General features: G+C 42.0%; 1 protein-coding gene across 1 annotated transcript in view; it reads left to right on the top strand.

Annotated features, from left to right (window-relative positions):
- Window positions 1–11,966, top strand: part of col7a1 (collagen, type VII, alpha 1) — a gene marked incomplete at both ends in the record, with an annotated part of 97,369 nt that extends 85,403 nt beyond the window's left edge. The window contains 18 exon segments of the mRNA XM_083971225.1: window positions 500–556; window positions 699–770; window positions 859–930; window positions 1,020–1,055; window positions 1,167–1,247; window positions 2,521–2,574; window positions 2,752–2,805; window positions 3,069–3,131; window positions 3,806–3,868; window positions 3,994–4,110; window positions 5,108–5,185; window positions 5,270–5,323; window positions 5,460–5,508; window positions 6,946–7,029; window positions 8,527–8,649; window positions 9,976–10,149; window positions 11,134–11,316; window positions 11,938–11,966. Of these exon segments, the coding sequence (XP_083827351.1) occupies window positions 500–556; window positions 699–770; window positions 859–930; window positions 1,020–1,055; window positions 1,167–1,247; window positions 2,521–2,574; window positions 2,752–2,805; window positions 3,069–3,131; window positions 3,806–3,868; window positions 3,994–4,110; window positions 5,108–5,185; window positions 5,270–5,323; window positions 5,460–5,508; window positions 6,946–7,029; window positions 8,527–8,649; window positions 9,976–10,149; window positions 11,134–11,316; window positions 11,938–11,966 (1,443 nt within the window).
- Between the last annotated feature and the right edge of the window lie 13,114 nt (window positions 11,967–25,080).

The following is a 25,080-nucleotide window of genomic DNA, read 5'->3' as shown; positions in this document are numbered from 1 at the left end:
TTTTTTCGCCTGGGCGATAAAACGCTCCATCGCTCGTTTGTATTGACTTAACATGTAAACTCGTCGCTCGTTCTAAAAACAAAAGGTCCGGTGTGAACGCAGCTTTACTCAATCACATGCTCTGTTGTTTCAGGGAGATGTTGGACTTCAAGGAGACAAGGGAGAAAAGGTGTGTGCATTGTCATATCTAACTAATATATGAATACACACAGTGTTAATGAGCTGTTTTTATCTTTTGGGTGAATCCAGATGTTTACATCTGTTCTGTCATCATGCCTCATCTGTCCGTCCTGGGTGAGGGATCCCTCCTCTGTTGCTCACCCTGAGGTTTCTCCGATTTTTCCCTGTTAAAAGGGTTTTCCATGGAGTTTTTCCTCAGTCGATGTGAGGGTCTAAGGGCAGAGGATGTTGTTATGATGCCATGTGAAGCCCTTTGAGACAAACTGTTTGTAAAAACGGGCTATACAAATAAAATTGCCTTGCCTTCTGTCACTCGCAGGGCGACACGGTGCTGGTAGGAGGACCTCCAGGAGACAAAGGCAACAAAGGAGAAACGGTCAGTGAACACTAAGATGTGTCAGACTGTTTATACTTTGTCATAGTTTATTGGTGTTGCATCTTCACCGGCCTCACGATTCACCACGATTCACCCGTTTTTTATCTTGTTGTTGTGTCATGTTGTGTGGTTTGTGTTGCAGGGTGACAGAGGGCCCAAAGGAGTGCAGGGGGAGAAAGGAGGGAAGGGTCAAGAGGGACCTGCAGGAGAGCAGGTATTTACATTAACTCTAATAGAAGCAGGTTATTATAAAATAAAGTGATATGATGTTGAAACCCAGTGTGTGTGTGTGACGTCATCAGGGTCTCAGAGGAGAACCGGGAGAACGAGGATCCACTGGATTCCCAGGAGCCCGAGGTCCTGGAGGACAGAAGGTGAGTGACACCGTTGTTAAAACCAGAGAATCCAGTCGGGTGATGAATCTCACTGCTGTAATAACTGTGTTTCTGTTTCCTGTCTGCAGGGAGAAGCCGGTCAGCCTGGAGTTCCTGGTGAATCGGTGTGTGAATCCATCCAAACAGCAGCTTTTTGCATTTTCTCTGTTGTTTTCTCTCCAGTGTCAGAGATGGAAGATTTCTGTTTCTGTTTCTGTTTCTGTTTGTTCCTCCAGGGTTTACCAGGGAAGGACGGTCAGTCTGGACACAGAGGAGAGAAGGGAGAGATCGGCATCTTAGGCATGAGAGGAGTCAAGGTGTGTTCACTGTGTGTGTGTGTGTGTGTGTGTGTGTGTGTGTACTGTATGAACTACGGTGATTGTTCATTGTATGTGGTTAGGGATGTCACGAATACTTGTTTTCACAATAACCCACGGTTAATTAATCGTAAAGGTTCCTAAATACCATCACTTTCCAAAAAAAGGATGATGTCTGAACCGACAAAGTGACACAACAACTACGTGTGTCACAATGAATTGGTAGGAATTTAAATGTTAGTGTGCCATTTCAAAGAAAAAAAAGATTAAAATATATTATATATATAGAGAATGTGAAGTTACGTCACACAGTGGGACGTTGGCCGCCATCTTTGGAGGATCGTGGATGTAAACACTTGCTCGTCCCCCTAAAAAAGTTCCCCAAAGTCGCTTAAAAGTAATCATGGTGGGACAGTACTGCTGCGTAAAAAAATGCCACAGTAGTATATGCACTAATACCAAAAACGAGATAGTTCATGATGTCTGGATAAGTTAGTGGAGGGAGTAAATCTGGGTCTTAATAAGTTGTAGTTTTTCTGTGTACCTTTGTTTCTCGTTAAATTTGAGTTTATCACGATATGTTCCTCCTTCGTTTCCCTCCCCCTTCTCCATTTCTTTTTTTTTTTTTTTGTCCGTCTTCCTCATCTATTTTTCTTTCTCTTTTACTTCTTGCTCGTTTTCCTCCGTTTTCCCCACTCTGTTTACGTTTGCGTTCCTCCAAAGATGGCGCCGACGTCCCACAACGCCAAAGCGGCGTGACGTCAGCTTCACATTCTCTATATAGTATATTAATATAATAATTAATTGGCATAGATGACAATGACTTGAGTATTTCAAACATTTCAATCAATAATTGGTCTTATATTAACAGATGCTTCAAATATTTTGTGTATATAATCAGTAATGTAATTTATATTTTGACAATATTTGATTTTACACGTCCATAGTGTTGGGATATTAATTAATGCATAACAGCCGTGATAATCATAATACTGTAATTATTTCTCTGACAATAATCGTAACCAAGAAGATCTATAATCATGACATTGCGTATGTGGTTTCAACCTGGGAGTTTCTGTCTTTGTACTTCTGCATTTTAATTTATCAGAGGAACAAACTGAACAAACACTGAGACGTCCTGAATCCTCCTCTAAGAGACTGAGTTCACTGACTTCACAGCATCGTTTACTGTTTTGATATTATTTAATATTACATATTGTTCACTTTATGCTGTATATGAGTATAAATCAATGATGGATGTTTGTGTTTCCAGGGCGACCGAGGACCTAAAGGAGCTTGTGGCAGCGACGGGCCCAAAGGAGACAAGGTGAGAAAACTGTGAAGAAGATGAGAAGAGTTGTGTCTTTTATCTGTTCATCAGCGACTTGTGAGCATGTGATTGTAGCTGGTGTGAGGCCAGATGATGGACGACTGCACATCTGTCCTCTGTTGTGATCACATGTTAAACTGATGTGTGTGTGTGTGTGTGTGTGTGTGTGTTCAGGGGGATGGAGGAGTTCATGGACGGTCGGGTCTACCAGGAAGAAAAGGAGAACAGGTGAGACCGTAGAAAACTCAGGTGTGATGCTGTTGTGTCACTTTGTTTTATTTGTACCATGTTGTGCTTTGTTCTTGTTCTCGTCCTTGTCTACTGTCTATTGTTTTTGTGTGAACTTCGGGACTGCAGATGGAAATTAGCCTTAGTAGAGCTAAATCTGGTGTATTTACATATTGTATGTTCATGCAGAGTCCCGTTACAAATAAACAAATAAATGAAAAAAAGCTCTCAGTCTCTTCATCATGTTCTCTGTGGTTTTTCAGGGGGACCTGGGTCCAGCAGGGGCCCCGGGCGCTCCTGGGAAAGAGGGGTTAGTCGGCCCCAAGGTAATGTACTGTATTATAACAACAGACTTTTATTGTTTTGTCAAACTTCAGATGTCTTGAACATGAAATCGAAAAACAATCCTCTCAACCCTTCAACAGTATAAATGAGTGATGAATCCTCAAAACAAAACTCCACATAGAAAATGTACAAAAAAGTACAGGACTGCTCTCCAATTTAAAGGTGTTCAGAAATGGCCGTTTGTCCTGTTTGTCGCGCCTCCTTCTACGAGTTTACCCGAGTAAGGAAAACGAATTTGATTGGTCGTTATCGAGTGGGTGGGATATTCAGTGTTCGGGGCGAGACCGAGCTCGGTGTGTGTGTATATGTGTGTCTCAGACTTTGATTGATGGATGACAGATCCAATATCAGTGGCTGATGAATCGTGAGCAACGTGACGTATAATTCGTGTGCCTGCATTATCCAATGTGAAAAAAAACTACCCCACTTTCATCCCGGATTAACTCGAAAATAGAATTTTGCACAAAGTTTGGGCTACATCGTCTGATAGATGAGTTATTATTACACAAATTTTATGACCCAGAGTGGTATCAAATTCATTTTTCTTTTCTGTACACCTTTAAAGAGGAACTAAGCAGGATTTCTCCCGTGGCTATGCTACATTTTTCCCTTAATTAAAAAGCTCCGGAGTAATTGTGATTCTGTGGCTGTGTAGGGTGAACGTGGCTTCGATGGCGTCGCGGGATCTAAAGGAACTCAGGGAGAGAAAGGTGAAAGGGTGAGTACAACTTATCAGTGTGTGTGTGTGTATGAAAGTAAGATGCCGTGTCTTTATATTCAGCTTGAGCTCTCATCCTCCTCACAGAAACATCATTAACCTGTGTTTTCTCTCTCTGTGTGTAGGGGCCGTCTGGTGTCCCTGGTCCTCCTGGTCCCAGAGGAGTGGACGGGCCCGCTGGTCTAACTGGACCTCAGGGACCGGCCGGTGGTCGAGGCGCCGAGGGGCTCCAGGGACAGAAGGTGACTGGTGCAGCTTTGGTTGGATGAGTCGACACACTGATGTCAGACTTCATCCTCCTTTTTGCCGCATTACACGTACTCAGTTTTCTTTTGCTTATAGAGGCTCCATACTTTGGAATTCTCATCTTCATGTAGTTAAATTATCTTCATCCCTCAATACTTTTAAGTTAAAGCAGAAGTAAGCGGAATGTTTGTGTTAATATAAGTCTTAAATAGTTTTATCTTCCGACAGCAATCACTTCTATAGAGTGTTTGGTCTGAAACACGGGTCTGTCAGTCACTCTGCTCTGCTCTGAGCCGAGGAGAAAACTTTCCTTGTATCCTACAACCTTTATCCAATGAGGAGAGAGAACGGCATAAAGGGGCGGTCCTCTCTGTGTGTGCAGCCAAGGGATGCGCGTGAATGTGGGGATGTAGGGACGAGGGCGGGGACTGCTAACTCGGCTGACAGGAAGTTAGCCAAAACGACCGGATCACTTACTTCTGCTTTAAATTAAGACTGAAATCTTACCTGTTAAATCAAGACTCCTAATAGTTTCTTTTCCAGTATAGTTGTCATTGGATCATTCTCTCTTTACATGCTCATACACTCAAACACTCAAACACAATTATTTTATGTTTATACACACCCATGTTTTTATTTCTGACTTCTTTGTGTGTGTGTGTGTGTGTGTGTGTGTGTGTGTGTGTGTGTGTGTGTGTGTGTGTGTGTGTGTGTGTGTGTGTGTGTGTGTGTGTGTGTGTGTGTGTGTGCGCTATAAAATGGCATTTGTATTGCTTTCTTTTTTTGCTCTTATTTGCTGTTGCTTTCTCTCATTGTTGCTGCACTTAATATTTTTGTTTCATTTCTGTTTTTTTTGTAATTGTCTTTTCTTATGGTGCAAATAAATAAATACAAATACAAACGAATTGAAACACGTTAGAGAAATAAAGGGTTTTACTGCGTGTATTTCCTTCAGACATGTTATCATGTTGTCGTGTTGTGTTGTGTTGTCAGGGGGAGAGAGGGCCGATCGGTCCGGCCATGGTTGGTCCACGTGGGATCCCAGGTATCCCAGGAGAGAGAGGAGAACAGGTGAGAGTCTCACATCCAGTCCACTGAGTGAATGTGCTGCTGCCTCCTGCCTGCTGTGAGCTCTAATACCTGTCACTGCTGCAGGGAGAGATGGGTCTGGATGGAGTCAAGGGAGACAGAGGAGAGCCAGGCATGACGGTCAGTGCTCGACCCTTCCCTCAGAGCCACACACATAAAAAAAAACACACACACACACACACACACACACACACATACACACACACAACAGCTTTAAATGCCCTTTGTCCTGTTTCCATCTTTACTCTGAATCCAGGAGGATGAGGTCAGACAGTACGTTCGCTCTGAGATGAGCCAGCACTGTGGTGAGTGTTTAACGCAGCCGTCGTCTCCAGTTTATACAGATTCATGTAAAAGTTTTTCACTCTGAAACTGTAGAAAACTAAAATAATACACTGATATTGATTAAAATATTGAAAAGGAGTGTTTCATGTTTAACTTTATGTCTTTTGGAGATCAACTGTTCACATTAACACACATTTGGACCAGGGGGGGGGCAAACTTTTACATGACACTGTAGTTGTCGTCCCTAAGTTTAACTTCAGATGGCTATAACAGTGTGTGTGTGTGAAAACTTGAGCTGAAGTCTGATAAAGTAAATCAGCTCCATGACTCTGAACTGACCTGTTCTCTCTCTCTCTCTCTCTCTGCTTCTGTGGCTCCATCCACCTGATGCTCAGCGTGTGGAGGTGAGTGAACGTTCAGCTGCAGCAGATCAGAGACTACAAAAAATACCCCAAGGATCAAACATCACAGCTCTCTCTGTTCAGAACAGCTGGTTTCAGTGCCTGTCCCTTTAAATGCAAATGAACCACTGCTTGCCCCGCCCCCTTCTACTGGTACCACCACCGGGACAGGGCTGGTATTATACAAATTCGAAAACTAGTTACATCACTGGAAGACAACTAAGGGAACAGCTGGTAAAACCACATGGATTTTAATCTAGGGAACCTGCAAATTACAGTTTTTTTTTGTGTCAATTCTCGCATTTTGAGGGCCAGAAGACAAACACCCATATTAAAGAGCCTTCAGAAAGTGATATTTCCATAATATGTTCCCTTTAATCTCTGAGTTTGGTTACCAAAGTTACCCCAGTTCTCTGAAACTTAGTGAGATGTTTCATTATAGGATGCTTTATTTCCATCAGTATCGCCACCTGCAGCTCTGCACACCTTGAAACCTTGAACTGTACAGTCCTAATAACTACAGATTGTAGTGATGCTGTATAGGTGTGAAAGGGGGCGTGGTCTCCTGACGGACCAGTGTGTTGATCCGTTAGTGGTGAGGTGAGTCAGCTCTGACTTCACCTGGACTCGGGTCAAAACACATTTGACTCGAGTGCGACACAAGTCGACACGTCAGAGACTTGAGTCCTTAAAGGATCAACACCAGTTTTTTGGAAGAAACCTTGTTTTGTCCATTCTTAGAAAACTGTGGTGAATCCTTTGAGGCGGTGTAACGTTGGATGTTGAACGTTGGATGTTGGACGTTGGAGCGGTGGAATGATTTTTTTGTGGTGCTTCGGGATGTTGTTGGTTTAACTGGCAGATTGTCTCGTCCTTCCTTTTCTCATTATGTTGCATTTCTGGCCTCCTTTGTCTCCCCACCTCCCTACCTCCTCCCCTCCTCCTCCTCCTCCCCCCTGTGCATCACTCACCCGGTCTCCCCCCCCTGCTCCCCCCCCGCTCTGCTCCTCCCCCCTCGGTGTCCCTGTGTTGCTTCTCGTCCTGTCTGGCTCTCAGGTTCGGGTCTGGACCCTCGGTCCCGGCCCACAGTCAGGGCTCGGCCTGCACCAGCACAACAGCTGGACCTGACGGGTGCGGAGGGTGAGTGGTTCTGTTCTGGTCCCCCCCCCCTCTCTAACAAACAGGACCCAGACTCTGAACACAACGTGTCACACGACAACATCACATCTGTCACATTTACAACTATACAACTACAGAGGTTACACTGTTTGCTGCTTCACTACAGACGGTGTTGGGGAAGCTCGTTTTCAAGTGTAGCTTGTAAAACTCCATTGAGTTGAGCCTGGCACATGCCCAGAGCATCTCCCGGGGGAGGCGTCTAGGCAAGGCAAGGCAATTTTATTTGTATAGCCCGTTTTTACAAACAGTTTGTCTCAAAGGGCTTTACATGGCATCACAACAACATCCTCTGTCCTTAGACCCTCACATCGACTGAGGAAAAACTCCATGGAAAACCCTTTTAACAGGGAAAAATTGGAGAAACCTCAGGGTGAGCAACAGAGGAGGGATCCCTCACCCAGGACGGACAGACGTGCAATAGATGTTGTTACAGACAAGAAAACAGTTTATAGTTTATGGCTATAAACTATATAGATGCCCGAGCCACCTCAGCTGGCTCCTCTTGATGTGGAGGAGCAGCGGCTCTACTCCGAGCTCCTCCCGGGTGATAGAGCTCCTCACCCTATCTCTCCTCTCTGCAGAGGAAACTCATTTCGGCTGCTTGTATCTGGCATCTTGTTCTTTTGGTCATGACCCAGAGTTCATGACCATAGGTAAGGGTACCAACGTAGATCCAACCGATCCAACCGTTAGCCCAGCTAATCTCTGATAACCATGACTAATTACAAAAATGTGCACACGTAAATAGTAATGTTTGTCCAATCATTGGTTTTATAGACTTTACAAACATCAGATTAGTCTAAACGGCGATATAGTAACATGAAAAATTAGATATATATAGCGAAACTCTCATCCGTCACTATTGTTCTCATGCTGGTTTTCTACCCGGAAGTAGTTGTAAACAACAAGGCGATTCGTCCTATGACTTTTTTCATAAGGGGCTATGGAACCGCTCTTAGTCTGACCCGTCACCTAGTCACCTGTTTGCCTTGGGAGACCCTACCAGGGGCATTAAGCCCCTGACAACATAGCTCCTAGGATCATTCGGGTGTTTAAACCCCTCCACCACGACAAGGTGGCAGTTCAAGGAGGAACTTAAGAGACACTAACACTTATGCACTAAAGTTTTTATCAGACAGCCGTATGTCCGGTTAATGTTATTGGCCAGAATTGTAGTTTGTAAATTGAGTTAAACTACAAAAAATGACCCAAAAAGTAGTTGAAATACTTGACACAGCAGAAAATATGAATGTAGTTTAACTACCGGCAAGTTACAGCAAATTGTAGTTAAGCTCTGTAGTTCAACTACATGGAGTTTAAGCCTCCCCAACACTGACGACAGTGTAACTGACTGTAGCTGCAGTTTGTGTAGAGTAACTGTGGTCCTGACCCCCCCCCACTGGCCTGTGTCGACCCTGTTTGACCCGTGTGCTGCTGCTGCTGCTGCTTCTGTTTCAGGTCGTGAGCTGCGTGTGGTGGTGAACACCAACGACCCGGACTACGAGCACATCTACTCCATCGAGGCGTACGACGACCCGGTGGACGAGCTGCTCTACTTCCCTCCTGTCAATCACAGCGACGGTACCATGTGATCCATGTCTTTGTTATAACTCTGTGGAGATGCATTCACTGACACACAGAGAAATATATTCCATCAATGATACATTAGTCAAACAAATAGGTTTAGGGACGGGTATCGACTGGATTTATATGATACTTATTGATACTACATGCATTTTCATTTAATGTAGTGAAGTGAATCCACATTTTAGACCCGTGATTGTCAGAGTGTGGAGGGAATAGAGTAGGGCTGTAGCTGATATCCAAGTGCTCGAGTACTCTCTCTGCTTAGGCGGCATCCGAGTGCCATTTCACTATTCGGATAGGTCGGCTCCACGCAGACTTTATTTTGTAAAAACTGACTAAATGTTGATTTTGTAAACAGTGACATGTTGGAAATAATTGGTAGCAAGGAAGGACAGTGCACGCACATCCAAGACAGTGCAGGCAGGTGCAGGACAAAAAACAACAAGAAGAAAAAACAAACGATGTCCGCACAACTGCTATAATCGAGCTCCCAAAAAATGTATTAGAACAACGTTTCGACCACTTGGGTCTTCATCAGGTCATCTCTGAAGACCCAAGTGGTCGAAACGTTGTTCTAATAAATTTTTGGGGAGCTCGATTATAGCAGTTGTGCGGACATTGTTTGTTTTTTCTTCATTTTGGAAATAATTAACATTAGACTAGGTGGGTTTACATGGACACTTTTTTTCATCTTTCTGATTGAATTCAATCTGAATGTGTCTTTCAGGTTTTAACTGTTAACATGTGATGCGATCTAATCTGATCTGGTGTTCACACGAACCAATCAGGAACCAGTACCAGTTTAGTACCGGTTCTTGATACCCATCTCTTTTACCCATGGGGTGAAAGTGCGCTACGTCACACTTAATTCGAATAATCAACCAAAACCCGACCCAAACGAGCGTATTTCAGTTTGTGCGAATCAGGGGATTTTAATTCGAATTACGGCGTTTCCATCATCATTTTCCGATGCGATACATCTAGATGCGCATCTAAACAGCTGATGGAAACGCAACTAATGTCTGGAAGTTGAAGTTCAGTTCAGTTCAGTTCCCTGGTAGAACTGTGTGTTGTTGTGTTGTGTGTGACAGTCTGGTGTCCCTCATCCACCAACTCACTCTGATGTGCTTTGTCCTGTTGAAGTGTCTCATGTCGTCTCTGCCTCCCACTTTATCTTTAACATCACCATCCTCCTCACAGCTGCTGAAGCCACACACACCTGAGTCTGTTCACATTCATGTAACATGCTGTCTCTACTGAGTGTGTGTGTGTTTACTCTGCTGTGTGTCTGACCGTGTGTGTGTCTGTGTGTGTGGACAGGTGAGGTTGTCAAAGAGGAATCAGAGAGAACAGTTAAAGTTGCAGCAGTGAAATCAGCCAGAGCTCCGGTTGAGAAAGCAGCAGCAGCAGCAGTTGGTGAGAAAGCAGCAGTGAAAGCAGTGAGAGCTGCAGCTGTGAGATCAGTCAGGCCCAAGAGGAGCGTCCAGGAGGAAGGTAACGTCCCTGTTCTTCAGGCTCCTCCTGGTGTTGGTCCTCTGTCTCTGTCTCAGGCTGCTCCTCCTCCTCCTCCTCCTCCTCCTCCGCCGCCGCTCTGCTGCACGAACTACAGACCAGAACCAGAACCAGAACCAGTCTCAGCTGGTTTCTTCCTCCTCATCGTCAGAGAACATGTCAGATCAGTGAGGTCATCAGGTTGGTTCTGACTCATGCTGCGTTCGTGACAACTCAGATTTTTCCAACTTCCTACTTGAAAAAAAGTGCAATTGAACATCACCTCATATTGAGACAAAGATCTACCCCGACTTCTCTGAGAATCAGTTGTCTGATGTCGAAACATTGATTAAAATGCATTTTAAAAGCCAAAATACATTAAAACTTTAAATACATTCTCTTTTCTAAAAGCCTAACTAGGGACGGGAGTTGGAAACTAGCATTATATTAGCTATAATCTCTGTATGCAGAACATCAGTCAAATTTACTTGTTTGTAACGAGTGGAAGTGTCACTATGTTAACCTGCATCGTCCCTATCAAATAAACTGAATTAAATTAAATTAAATATACAATATTTACTTACAGTTACAGATTAACCCACTGATGTTGTGGAACACAGTAAACACAGTTTTTATTTCTCTTTGGTTTTAAATGGTCTGTTTCATTATTTTAAAATTCTTTTTTCAATTGTTTGCCTTTGTGATGTTTTACAGTAATACCTTACTGAAGCTACGTGAAGCACTTTAATGTTGGTTTGTCCCGGTCCAACAGGTTTTTGTTTATTCTTCAGAAATCAGAGTTTTCAACTGTTCTGAGTCGTCTTGAACGCAGCATCAGTCTGGACCTCTTCTGCTCCCTGTTGGTTTCCACTGCTGCTCTGCTTCTGCTGCTTCTTGCCTGCTCTTCTCTTCTCTTTCCCTGTGCACGTGTCTCAGTGTGTCCACGTGCACGCTGCTGATCAGTGTGTGTGTGTGTGTGTTGTTCAGCTCCGGCCGACCGGTGCCAGCTCCCCATGGAGGAGGGCAGCTGTGGACGTTTCACTCTGCGCTGGTACTTTAACAGCGAGGCTCAGGCCTGCAGGCCCTTCATCTACAGCGGCTGTGGAGGAAACCACAACCGCTTCCTGCAGCTGGAGGAGTGTGAGGAGCTGTGTGTGGGAGACGCTGCAGGTACACAACCACACACACACACACACACACACACTGGTGTCTGTCTCATACTCATACTCATTGTAAACAAACTGATCAAAAGAGCCAGTTCTGTCCTGTCCAGCCCCCTTGAGACTGTTGAGCAGGTGGGTGAGAGGAGAATGCTGCACAAACTGACTGCCATCATGGGCAACCCCTCTCACCCTCTGCATGGGACGGTGAGCGGCCTGAAAAGCTCCCGTAGCAACAGGCTGAGACACCCTCAGTGCAAAACAGAGCGTTTCCGCAGGTCTTTTATCCCCATGTCAGTTAGACTTTTTAACAGTTCTATTTAATTTGTAATGTCTGTCGCACTTCTTTTTGAAATCTCCCGTGCACTTTAAATTGTTTTTTATCCATAGTTGTCTACCAGCAAGCACCTTTTTAATCTGTTACTTTGCCCAGCAGGTAGAGAGCACCGTAGCATTTTCTTCTTTTGTTTTCTTCTTCTTAAAGTATTTTTATGAATTGTGTATTTTATTATTTGTCCTGTTTTATTTCCTTTGTTAAATGCTGCTGTCACGAACGAATTTCCCCTCGGGGATGAAATAAAGTATAATCTAATCTAATCTAATCTAATCTAACACATGTTGTGTTGTGCAGGAGCTCGTCCCCTGAAGACAGCACGATGATGGAGACCAGTTCTTCCTCAGCCACAGGAGCGTTTAGTCTTCACTCAGCTTTTATACTTCAATATTTTGTCTTATTTATTGTTTCAAACTTGACTCTGGGTTCAGAGGAAACACCGCAGAGTCAGTGCACCTGTTTTTTTACCACTGTGGCTCTTGTTGCCATAACAACGGTGATGCTCAGACGTCTTGGAGCTGACACTTACTGCTGATCATTAATCTACTTATTGTCACTCGGTTTCCTTTGAAATCATCAAAGTACACAAAGCTAAGAAAAAGTCGCAAGTCAACAGAAAAAACCAACCGACTGCTGGTTATTATGTTGTGTTCAGGTGAATCCATTCAAACTGCTGCTGCAAACTGTGTGAGAGTAAATACATTCAGATGAATTTATATGAATATAAACCAAAAACATTTAGAACAAAACAATTGATCAAATTAACTTCAGTCTGCAGCAGCACACAGGTGTAAATACTGCAATGCATCCTGGGAGTTTTAATGGTGTCTGTTTTACTTTTGTATGAAATATAAGATTGTAATAAATCAATGTAACCAGATGATTTTCATAAGTGGTGACGTTATCAGAGCAGAAACATAAACTTCTCCACACAGGAAATATATCAGTTCAGATCAATATTGATAATCTATCACTTTTATTAAATATGAAGAATCAAGCACAATATTCTGCCAAAATTTTGTACATAATGTTTTAGTGTTCGTGGGAAGTTGTGTATGATGACTGCATGTTTACCTGCCAGAAACAAAGGTGCTATATTTTTAAAGGTATTTTTATACTGTTTATTGAAAAAATGGAAACTTGTTTTTTTTTTTTTTTGGTGCCAAACATTTTGTATCTGGAACTTTTTAATAAACATTTCTAATAAACTAAATGTTGAAGAAAAAACTGACTTGAATTTTTTTTCGTCTTTCCTCTCATTGTTTTTCTGTTCTTCAAACAACAAGTTAACTCTCAACACAACAGGAAGTGTTTCTGGAGGACACAATAAAGTCAATAAAGTCACTTCCATCATGTCTCCAGACTAGTGATGTTCGATACCACAAATTTGCTTTCCGATCCGATACTGAGTAAAATTCAGGCTGGTACCGGCGATACCGATCCGATACCGATACTTTGTGCAAATGCACCTAATGTGCCTGGTAAATCTAATCAAATAAAATAAAGTACTGTAATTTTAAGTCATAGCTTCCTAAGGATGCAAGACTTCAGAGTAATGTATTTATTTTAAACTCTGAACTATATTGAGGTAGTGGCCTTGTTTAGAATATAGCCGAAAATAGTGTTTCAAACACTAAAAAAAAGAACATAAGTAAAATAATAAAACCATAATTATATAAGAAAATGATAAACAAACATATCATTTTTTTAATTCATTCATTTATAATAATATTTATAATTTTCCCACAGATATTACAGACTTCGTCTTCACTGTTTGTGGCGCTGAAATAGCTCCACACCTGACTCCCACTGTAAAGCACTTTGGTACACTGAAAGGTTTGTTTTAAAGGGCTGTATAAATAAAGTACATTTACATTTACATAATGAATAATACAATAAATGAAGAGACACCTCTCTGAGTTAGACTGTATGTAAAAATAACAGGTAACAATCATGACAAGGAATTATATTGTTTCTAACAATTATTTATCCTAAACGACGATGAACCTCGAACTTTGCGGTCACGTGCTGTCATTCCTACTTTCCGCCACTCCGACATACCGCTATTCCGTCATGTGAACGTCCCACCATTCCGACAAGGCTTTCTATAAGGAAATACTCAACAGGTGACTCCCTTCTTTAAAGGGATATTCCAGCATAAGTTTAAGCTATGGTCCAACGCACCGTAACACCGAGTTAGACTCCCCCTCGAGAGATGAAGTCTGCTAACCGTTAGCTTCTCTAGTTGTAGCAGCTTTAGCAATGACTGCACCACAACAAACAGCGCAGTATACGGATCCACTATCCACCGATCAAAAAGCCACTTACAGCCACAAATAATGCTCAGAACAGCACCAAACGTCATCAACAGTACAAACAGGGTCCCAGCCCATAATACGAGGCATCAAACATTTGTTAGCTCAGCCTGGTTTCTATTGAAAAGAGACGAAAACAACTCACCCACTCTCCTCCAGTTGTACGCTATGCAGCAACTTTCCGCGTCCAGCACAGAGTCCAGGCACTGACAACACACGTCTGAGGCCGACTGGCAGCACAAACATCTTAGTCGGGGAGCCACAGGCTCAAAAATGGGTTGAACCTGACATCGTCCGTTATACTTTTTATTTGTGTTTTTTCTGGTAACTGTGACACTAAGGACCAATAATTGAAGGGTCTGCTCTGCCGGAAATATCGCGGAATAAAAATTATGGCCATTTCACTGTATGCATCCTTTATTTTTCGACAGGAAATTGTAAAAAATGATTTTTTTCTTAAAATCCTCAGTGGGCTGGGTAGGCTGTCAATGAATGCATTTCAGATACACAGAACACATGTGGTGACAACATCCACTGAAAAAATAACTCTTAAAACACATTTCTACATGATTTTGTATCAATTTTATGAAAAAAAATTTGGCGTTTTCTCACTTTTTTCCAATATTTTCATCTTTACTTCATTGGCAATCAACTATGGCCCCAAGTTATGACATCAGTCAATATGCCATCATTTTCAGCAAACAGTATACTCATTCCAGAGAAAAAAAATAAAAAATCCAACCAAAATCACTTGTTCTGTGATAATTTTACTACTAGCTGGCGATCAACAGGCTCAGAACCTCAACCTAACCTGGGTTACTCTCAGAATTCTGAAAGACATAGGCTACTGGATGTTTAGCATCATGATACACTCACACACACAAACGCGAGCTTAGTATTTGAATGAGTTTGAAACAAGCAACCAAGCAACCAAGCAACCGTAACCAAGCAACCAACCACCAACGGATACCAGTGGACTTCAAAGCTGCTCATCACAGTCTTTGGTAAGTGACAGTGAGTTAAGTGAATTTTTTGTTTGTTTTTCATGTCAGACAGATTGTCGGCTGTTACCTGTTACGTCAGGTTAAGAAAAATTGTAGCTTTTTAGCTCTTGGCATTAACAGGCACACAAAAATGAAATGTAGCTCTATTGGATACTAGACATACACAATACCTAAACATAGAATTGTTCTGTAAGATGTATGCAAACTATATTGTTTTTATAGAGCACTGTACAGTATAAAGAGAGAGTTATTTGTCAATTGACCTATCGCAAAACCCTGCCCCTAAACAGTGATTGTCCAATCATCCTAGCAACCGTTACTAAGGTCCATCAAGCTGCGGACCTCCGGCAAGCAAAATGTGCCTATGGCCCCAAGAGTTTTGGGGGGGGGGGCGTGTTTTTCCCGGTGCCTACAATGGATCAAACAGTGCATAATCGCTGCATTCAACGGTCTGTTATTTCTGTATAACAGACCGTTGCTAAGTATAAAAGACTGTTGCTAGGGTCGCTGCTCTGATCAGAGGACACCGAGGACAATAACAGGACATTTTCCTTTAAAGCAGAAGTAAGTGATATATTTGTGTTAATATAAGTCTTAAATAGTTATATCTTCCGACAGCAATCACTTACATAGAGTGTTTGGACTGAAACACCCCACTGAGCATTAGACGTCTATTAGACGTCTAGTCTAAGTTTAGACCAACATTCGCCCGTCTATAATCGGTCTATATTTTAGCCCAAATCTAGACGATAGAATTTAATCCATTAATCATTAAATATTAAATAAAAAAACAACTGTAAATTGTATAAATGATGGCCAAATGTTGGATTAATACATTTTTAACAGTCATTTATCAATGCACAGTGTAGTTTAGATTTAGACTCGATTTAGACGTCTAAATCAGGACCTCATATCAACGTCTATTTATAGACCAAATCTAGATGATTGCACTAAATGATGAATACCGTCCAAAAAGTAACTGTAAATTGTATTAATGATGGCCAAATGTTGGATTAAAACATTTATAACAGTCATTGATCAAAGTGCAGTGTAGTTTAGATTTAGACTCGATTTAGACGTCTAAATCAAGACCTCATTTAAACGTCTATTTTTAGACCAAATCTAGACAATTGAATTGTATAATGAATACTGACCAAAGAAAACAACTGTAAATTGTATAAATGATGGCCAAATGTTGGATTAAAACATTTTTAACAGTCATTGATCAATGTACAGTGTAGTTTAGATTTAGACTCTATTTAGACGTCTAAATCAAGACCTCATATCAACGTCTATTTTTAGACCAAATCTAGATGATTGCACTAAATGATGAATACCGTCCAAAAAGTAACTGTAACTTGTATAAATGATGGCCAAATGTTGGATTAAAACATTTACAGCAGTCATTGATCAATGTACAGTGTAGTTTAGATTTAGACTCGATTTAGACGTCTAAATCAAGACCTCATATCAACGTCTATTTTTAGACCAAATCTAGACGATTGAATTAAATACATTAAATAATGAATACTGACCAAAGAAATAACTGTAAGTTGCACAATGGTGTCCAGATATTGTACTAAAATCATCTGAATGACCATTGATCAATATACAGTGAAGTTTAGATTTAGCCTTGATTTAGACGTTTAATCAGCATCTAGATTTAGACCAGGTTTAAACTATTAAGTTATCTTTATTTTTTTTTATGTTGTTTATGTTATGTTTACATCTTATGCTTTCTTTTTTAAGCATAAGATTATGCCAACCATGTTTAGAAATATTTAGATATCACTATTAACCTATATAGATATAGGCAGTTTGCAATTAAGTTTATTGAGCATTAATGCAAATAATTCCTTTGAAAAAATAATTATTGGTGAACAGTAAAATAAAATGGCAATTTGCACTATAGGCGATCAGGACAGTAGGATATGGATATGGAGATACTGTCAGCAGATCCCTCTATGATCCCTCCCCTCCCCACTAGGAGGCAGCAACACGCTGGAAGTTGTCTTGTGGACCGGAAATCAGTTTCGGGAAGTTGAAAAACGACTTCTGGCCGTCTATGCTTCTAGCACTACACCACATCCATGCACGACACCGGTCGAGAGCGGAGAAAAGTGTGCGAAAAGAAGAAGAGCTTCCTATAGGTGAGTGGTCAAGGTTACGTTATTGAAATGCTGCTTTTTCCTGCAATGTTTGTTCATTTAATTGTCATCAATCCGTTTGCAAAATGCCGACGATATGCTTGATATGCTAGCTATGGCTGGCCTGCCCTGCTAGCTCGCTAGCTATGGCTTGCCTGCTAGTACAAGCATCATTGCAAAAACGATTTGTTTGTTTGTGAAATATGGCATGCTCAGCCAAAAGTAAGGTTTAAATGAGACTTTACACAGTAGCACATTAGTAGCACATGCAATAGCAGATTTTCTTGAGTCATATGATGCATAATACTTACTACCTGAAAATATAAGCCCAAAATTGATTAAAATATAGCTAGCAGCACTATTTCCAGTGTCTATTTGATTTCATAAACTCCCAGTTACAGACTTGTAAGGGTCACATTTTCCTTACCTAAAGGAACAGAGTCCCTGAATTCAACTTTGAAAAGCGTTTCCTTAAGTAATTCCATGTTTTTCACAATGTTGATAATTTGTAATATCATACAGATTGCAAAACTGTCTCATATTGGAGGAAAGGATTTGAAGACCTGCATGAACAAAATCATGGACAGGTATGATTACACATAGAAGTTTAATATCTGTAGAACAGACAACATAATAGTGGGTGGTTACAAGTTACAAGTTATATAAGTTTACTGTTAACAATTGTCTTCATTTTTTATCTGTTGCAGACTCTTCATGAACAGCATCATGACACAATTTAATATGTTGGAGGTGGGAAGCAAAAGAAGAGGGCCTTCACACAGACTGCCTTCTACTCTGTGGTCACAGGTAAATAGAAAAACTGTCTGCTAGTTATTTGGAAATTGCTTCATGTTAAACATGTGTGACTGACATGACATTAACAAACAACAATGTGTCTGGACTGTACTAGGTAATCTCTGTAATACTGACAATTATGAAACTTAATTGGTGTTGTTTCATGAAAGGGAACCATAATACAGTTATAGTCAGGCTTTATTTATTAATTTATTAATCTTTACAGACTTACTGCGCAGTGCAAGTTTTGTCCAGCGCAGTGCAGCACGCGCTTAGTTTGCAGTTTGGTAGACAGAGGTGTGCAGAGATGGGTGTGGCGGCGCAGCAGGGGGAGGAGTCACATTCAGCTTGGCGCAGTGACAGTTTCGTGCCAAAGAGCAGCGCCGACGGTGCGCTGAATGTTTGCCAACTAAAACCAGGTCTACTCTCGGCGCAAGGCAGTGCAGTGGTAGTTTGGCTGACAGGCGCAGAGTGCACACGTCACCAAGACCTCACAGGCAGGTTTCCACAGATTCAGGCACATTTTAATGCAATTGTCACTATTCAATGCAATCATCTTAATCAGCACATACATCTATATCTATATAGATTGTCCCGTCACATCTGATGTCAGATCAAAGGCGGTTGGCATGTGTAATGGAACTCAACCTGCCTGATTTAACACAGATTAAAACGTGATGCAAAATAACAAGTTAACATCTCTCTCAGCCAACCACAAACAGCATCAGAGAGTGAATATATATTCGGCATTGCTCATCTGCGGAAAAAAAGAGAGAGAGACGCTCTGCGATGCGTCCTTTACGCACAGCTACTTCTGGTTTCATCCCCATTACTATTTTTTTATGTTGATGTGATCTGTGCACAGTGGTTACAGGGGTTTAAAGGAGCATTATCGCAAATACAGCAGTAATAGCATAAAATAAGCTGAAATATGCAAAAGATTGGTCGGGGGAGCCATAAATAAATTTACAAAGAAAATAGCAAACAGTGTAGTGTCCGTGGGGCAAATGCAGAATTTGTCTATGTTATGATCCAAGCCGGCCCGGCGCTTGCTGCGTTTAATTGCACTCGGAACGCGGAAAACCAAACTCCGAATCGCAAAAATTCAATAGAAAATTGTAATGTAGCAGTGTTAGGCTGCTTACAGTCACTGAATCGCTCGGTAGAACACTTCTCTCCACGCCCCTGTGTCTTTCTTCAGCTGTCCTCTCAGCGTTATTAACGTGTTGACACAAAAATGATTTTAACGGCACATTAACGCGGGCCACTCTGTAGTTTTGGAAAACAGAGAGGCTGCTCCTCTCCAGACATGTGTATGCGTCTGTGTGTGTGAGTTACTACAGTTACGGCGACGCTCCCGTCCCCCGGATATTTCTGCAGTTGGATTTACATGATCTGGTCTGAGACATGAAACTCATGGACTGAGGAGTCGTCCACTGCGGTCTGCACGTACTCCGTCGTGCATTTGTAGGAGGAAGTTGTAGCTGTTGTTGTGGTTGTGCGCGACGTAGAGCTGCCGTGTCGACTAGGGAGTTTTTTTTTTCCTTTCCCCAATCGCACGGTGAGGGAGGGGGGGGGGGGGCATATTTTTTCTCCTCATGTCCTACACTAGAGAACTTGTTCTTCTTATCACCAAACGAGGCTGCTCTCTCTCTGACAACTGATTGCACTTGTTTATATCTGATATGCTCCGCCACTGGCTCCATCTAGTCTCGTCCATGTCGAAATGACAAAATTGCAGTGCGCATCACTCGTGGCGCATTTAAAGGTGAGGAGAGGAGCTCATTTGATTGGTGAAGAACGGACTCGCACCCTCTCCTTTGCGCCGGTAGGAGTAGAGGGACGGGAGGAGTGCCTGTGCCGAGCTGCGCCGTGCACCAAACTTGTAAAGTGCTCCTAGACACACCCCGTTGGCGCGACTGCGCCTGGTTTATGAAACTAGAGCCCCAAGTCTCAAATGGGTGGTGACCAATGCCCATTGAGTCAAGTCCTTTGAAACCATGTACCTTTTGTTATTGGATAGTATCTCTGTGACATCACGTAAAACAATGGGCAACCACACTTGCAATTTCTCTTCATTTATTTTATTGCTTTGTTTGCAGAAGCTGTACGAAAGTCCTTTAAGGATGCCACAGATGACCTCATTGCCTCAGCAACGGGGCTACATTTTAAGCAGGCCCCAGCTCGCAGCGGTGGAGGGGGCTACAAGAGTGTGTAGTTGTTTGTCTTTTTGTTCACAGTTGAAGGGTGTTCTTTTCAAATTTCTAATGTTTTTAACCCTCCTGTTCTGTTCTGACTCAAATTGGTCAACACTTGTTCCCTCCCTCCATGTTTTGTATTTTCTGTTTTGTAAAGGAATTAAAAATATTTATATTGTACTTTCATATGTTTGTGATGGTTGGAATTTGTTTTAAAAATGTAGGTTGATTGAGATTACAGTAGGATAGTTTGGTTAATGTTCCCATCAAGAGATATATTTATATCCAGTGGTAAAATAAGCATGACATTAGTGTTACTGAAACCTATTTAAAAGACCAAAAAAACACATAATGTGAATAGATTGTCATAACATACTGCAACTACATCAAGGTAAGGATCACAGGTTAAATTTGGTCATGATGCATTTTGACAACTTTAATGTCCTTTTTAATATAGGGTTCTTGTTAATAATTTGATAGATTGTAATTACATGACTTAAATATCTAGATTTATTAGAATATCCATATAATAGTATGTTTAATTGATGTCTAGATTTTGTAATGGGCTTTAAATATGGTATAAAAGTAAACGTCTAAAATTAGTCTATAAATAGACGTTCATTAGCAGTTATTTAAACGTCTAAGGTTAGACAAGACGTATACATGTGGTATAAAAATAGACGTCTGGCAAACGTCTAAATTTAGACGTCTATAAATAGACGTCTATTAGCGGTTATTTAAACGTCTATGATTAGACAAGATGTCTAGACGTAGTCGTCTTTTAGACGTCTATTAGACGTCTATTAGACGGCTAGTATAAACTTAGACGTCTAAAAAACTTTCACTTTTATACCAGTGGTAGACCGATTTTAGCCTAGACGTCTAGGGACCATTTAGACGTCTATTAGACGTCTTTTAGACCGGAAAATGCTCGGTGGGACGGGTCTGTCAGTCACTCTGCTCTGCTCTGAGCCGAGGAGAAAACATTTATCGTATCCTACAGTTTTTATCCAATGAGGAGAGAGAACGGCATGAAGGGCTGTGTGTGCAGCCAAGGGACGCCGTGAATGTGGTGACGTAGGGACGAGGACTGTTATGGTGCGTTCAAGGCAGCCCGTAACTCGTGTTTTTCCGACCTGTGAAGTTGTACCAGTTCGATCTGGTACGAGTTCACCGGTCGGAAGTTACGAGTGGCCGTTATAGTGACTTTCACCGGTAAAACAGGTCGGAAAAACACGAGTGGGTTGCCTGAAACGCTACAAAGTCGTAAGTTGTGACTTGAAGCTGTAATTTACGATTTCAAAAGCCTGCCTGGAACGCAGCATTAGCGAAAACGACCGGACCACTTACTTCTGCTTTAAAGTGGGGTTGTATGATCTACAAATAGCCCCTAAATACTTTAATTGCAGTAGAAGACTCCCTGCACTTCTCCCGTTAGCAAGCCAGCCCATAGCCCTGCCCAGAGATTTACAACATACAGTGTTGTGAATGGACCCAAAGAAACGGCCTATTTTCACGGCCTAAAAGAGGTTTTACGTGAAAAAAAATACACAGTTCCATTGTTCGCTATAATATAATTTTTTCCAGCCCTTCAAAGTGCAGGAAAAAAACAGTTTTGTTTGGACCTAAATCACGTATCCCTCCGCCCAGGGTTAGCGCCCACCGATCAGCAGTTGGCTGGAAAAAATTATATTATATTATTATACGAACAATGGAACTGTGTTTTTTTTTCAGGTAAAACCTCTTTTAGGCCACGGAAATAGGCAGATTCTTTGGGTCCATTCACAACAATGTATGTTGTAAATCTCTGGGCAGGGCTATGGGCTGGCGTTGCTAACGGGAGGAGTGCAGAGAGTCTTCTACTGCAATTAAAGTACTTAGGGGCTATTTGTAGATCATACAACCCCACTTAAAAAATATGCTACTATCCCTTTAAAGGGAGAGTGGAGGCTGAAAACCAGCATAATCAGAACCTCACAGCTCTCGTCTTGGTGATATTCACAATATGGTGCACAGAAAATAGACAGTGACGCTGGTCCTCTTCACAAACTTACAAATCAAGGTTTCCATTCCCTCCTATACGCTGTAACTAGCAGAAAGGATGACATCTCAATCAGACTGGAGAAAGAGCTGCATCCTCAATGTGCCTCTGGGGAGGAATCCTGTGTGGCACACGCAATGTCGCGCAAAATATACGAATCGCAAAACTGTCGACCAAAAGAAGAAAGTAGTTGAAAATCATGAAGGCATATCATTTGAAGCCGAACTTAACCCTAGACCTAAAAAAACACAAATCTCAATGTTTCAGCCCATCAAACGCAAAGAAGAGTGCTTCATTTGTGCAAGAGCACGCACAACCAGGGGGGATAGAGCCTTAATTTTGATCACCACTTATGAAAGACAGAACACAATATGGGAAAAAGCAGAAAAATTGAATGATTTGCTCCACAAGATTTGTGGTCCTGATGGAAAGTGTACTGACATGATTGCTAAGGACTTCCATTATCACAAGCAATGCATGACCAGCTACCTAACAAAGCGTGTTCATTCACAGGAAAAGATTAGTACTGCCACCACCACTCCATATGATGCTGCACTGAACCAACTCATATCTCGGATAGATGAGCCCCTTTTCAAAGAGAATGCCATATTCTTCGTTACAGCTTTGAGGGATGAATTCCGTAAATACTTGGAATGCCATGGAGTTCATAATGTAACCTCATACAGATCTCAGTCCTTGATTGCCCACCTTAGAAGGCACTATGAAGTAGGTGGAAATTGTAAAATAATGGTTGTGCCACAGAAAGGATGTTCTAGCCTGATTTGCTCTGCAGAAATGAATGTTGGGTGCATGCTCTCCAAGTTGAAGGAACTTAAGGAGACAGCTGAAGAGGCAGAGCATGAAGAAGAAAGTGATGATGAGATGACACCTGATGACTTCAAAGTCTCTTCCTACAACACTGCAAAAAGAATACGGACGGAGCTCCAGGACCAACGTAAGGCAGAGAAGCAAGCAATGAAGGTAGCAAGAGAAGTCAGAATGGCTCAAGCAAGTGGAAGTCACCAGATGCCTAGAAGTATGACTGAAAATCTACAGCTAGAGATATCATACCTGGAAGCATCCCGAAGAGTGAGCTGTAACCTGTATAACCACCTGGCATGGATGTTAACAGATGCATCCCCAGAGTTAGGTGAAGATGGCCGGGTGAAAGTTAGTCCTAAACAGCAAGAACAAGTTCTCAACCTTGCACAGGATATCTGCCAAGCAGTTGCCAAGATCCCAACACCGAAACACATTGGAACAGCTTTGCACATCCTTAAGGAAACCAGAAGCAAGTCAACGGTGTCACTCCTAAATAGATTTGGGAACAGCATCAGCTATAAAGAAGCACAGAGATATATTACAACAATGGCAATGTCAGTTGAAGAGCAGACAACTAAGGGTGGTGCCTTCATACCAAGGAACCTCAAAGTTGGACGATTCACACAGTTTGCATTTGATAACCTTGACTTCCAAGAGTACACCAAGGATGGACGAACACTGCATGGCACAACACATGTCATATTCCAGTACAAGAATCCAGATGAAGACCCCACACCAATTGTTAGTTTACCTCTACTAAAAACCCGCCAACCATCCCTGGAATCTTCTCAGCCCTTTCAAACCAAGGAAAGCCACCTCACCTCAGTCTAAAAGATCGTCAAAAGAGTCGCTCGCTAGTTGGAGTCGAAACAGCGCCTAAGCTACCTGCGTGTTTAGCTGAACCTCTTGACCACCTGAGCATCCTGTGGCATTTGGTGCAGAGCTGCCCTTCTGTACTCTTGGAGGACCTGAAACCAATCTCTGCTGCTCCAACATGGAGTTCATTCCAGGCATTTCTCATCCCAGATTCCACCCCTGCAACTGTGATCAGCTATGGTCCCTTCTTCCCCAAGTCACCAACAAACCCAGATGTGGTTGAACAGTCTGTTCAGTACTGCATGGATGTGTCAAGAAAACATGGCCAAGAGTATGCCATCATCACATGTGACCAAGCAATCTATGAGGTGGTTCTGAGTCTGCAAAAGAAGAACAAAGAGAAGTATGCCAAACTTATCTTGCGCATGGGTGGCTTCCATATTGCTCAGAATTTCCTTGGTGCCATTGGGCATTTGATGCAGTCCACCGGAATCGAAGACATCATGGTCGAAGCTGATGTATGTGTGAATGAGTATACTGTTTGCTGAAAATGATGGCATATTGACTGATGTCATAACTTGGGGCCATAGTTGATTGCCAATGAAGTAAAGGTGAAAATATTGGAAAAAAGTGAGAAAACGCCTAATTTTTTTTCATAAAATTGATACAAAATCATGTAGAAATGTGTTTTAAGAGTTATTTTTTTAGTTGATGTTGTCACCACATGTGTTCTGTGTATCTGAAATGCATTCATTGACAGCCTACCCAACCCACTGAGGATTTTAAGAAAAAAAAATAATTTTTTACAATTTCCTGTCGAAAAATAAAGGGTGCATACAGTGAAATGGCCACAATTTTTTTTCGCGATATTTCTGGCAGAGCAGACCCTTCAATTATTGGTCCTTAGTGTCACAGTTACCAGAAAAAACACAAATAAAAAGTATAACGGACAATGTCAGGTTCAACCCATTTTCTTGAGCTTTTGAGCCTGTGGCTCCCCGACTATCTGGTTTCAGTGGCCACCGACAGGCAGTGACCACACTGACCACTTGATTCCCCCAGGTCCAGCACATAGACTCCACCGGCAGCTCTCCCTCTTTCACTTTTCTCCTCCATTTCCTTCAGCTTGTCTTCAGTAAACTCGGTCTCAAACTGATAAGGGCGCCCATCGCAATGAAACAAGTCGTCGTTGTTCTGAAACTCCTTAAACACAGCCAGACCACCAGGACCAGACAACGACCTGTGTAGGCTGCACATCGGTTTTCTACCGGCGGAGGGAGCAGAGAGTGAAGGTGGACCCTG

The sequence above is a fragment of the Trachurus trachurus genome (assembly GCF_905171665.1).
Source record: "Trachurus trachurus genome assembly, chromosome: 5".
NCBI lineage: Eukaryota > Metazoa > Chordata > Actinopteri > Carangiformes > Carangidae > Trachurus > Trachurus trachurus.
This window is presented reverse-complemented; position numbering and strand designations above follow the sequence as displayed.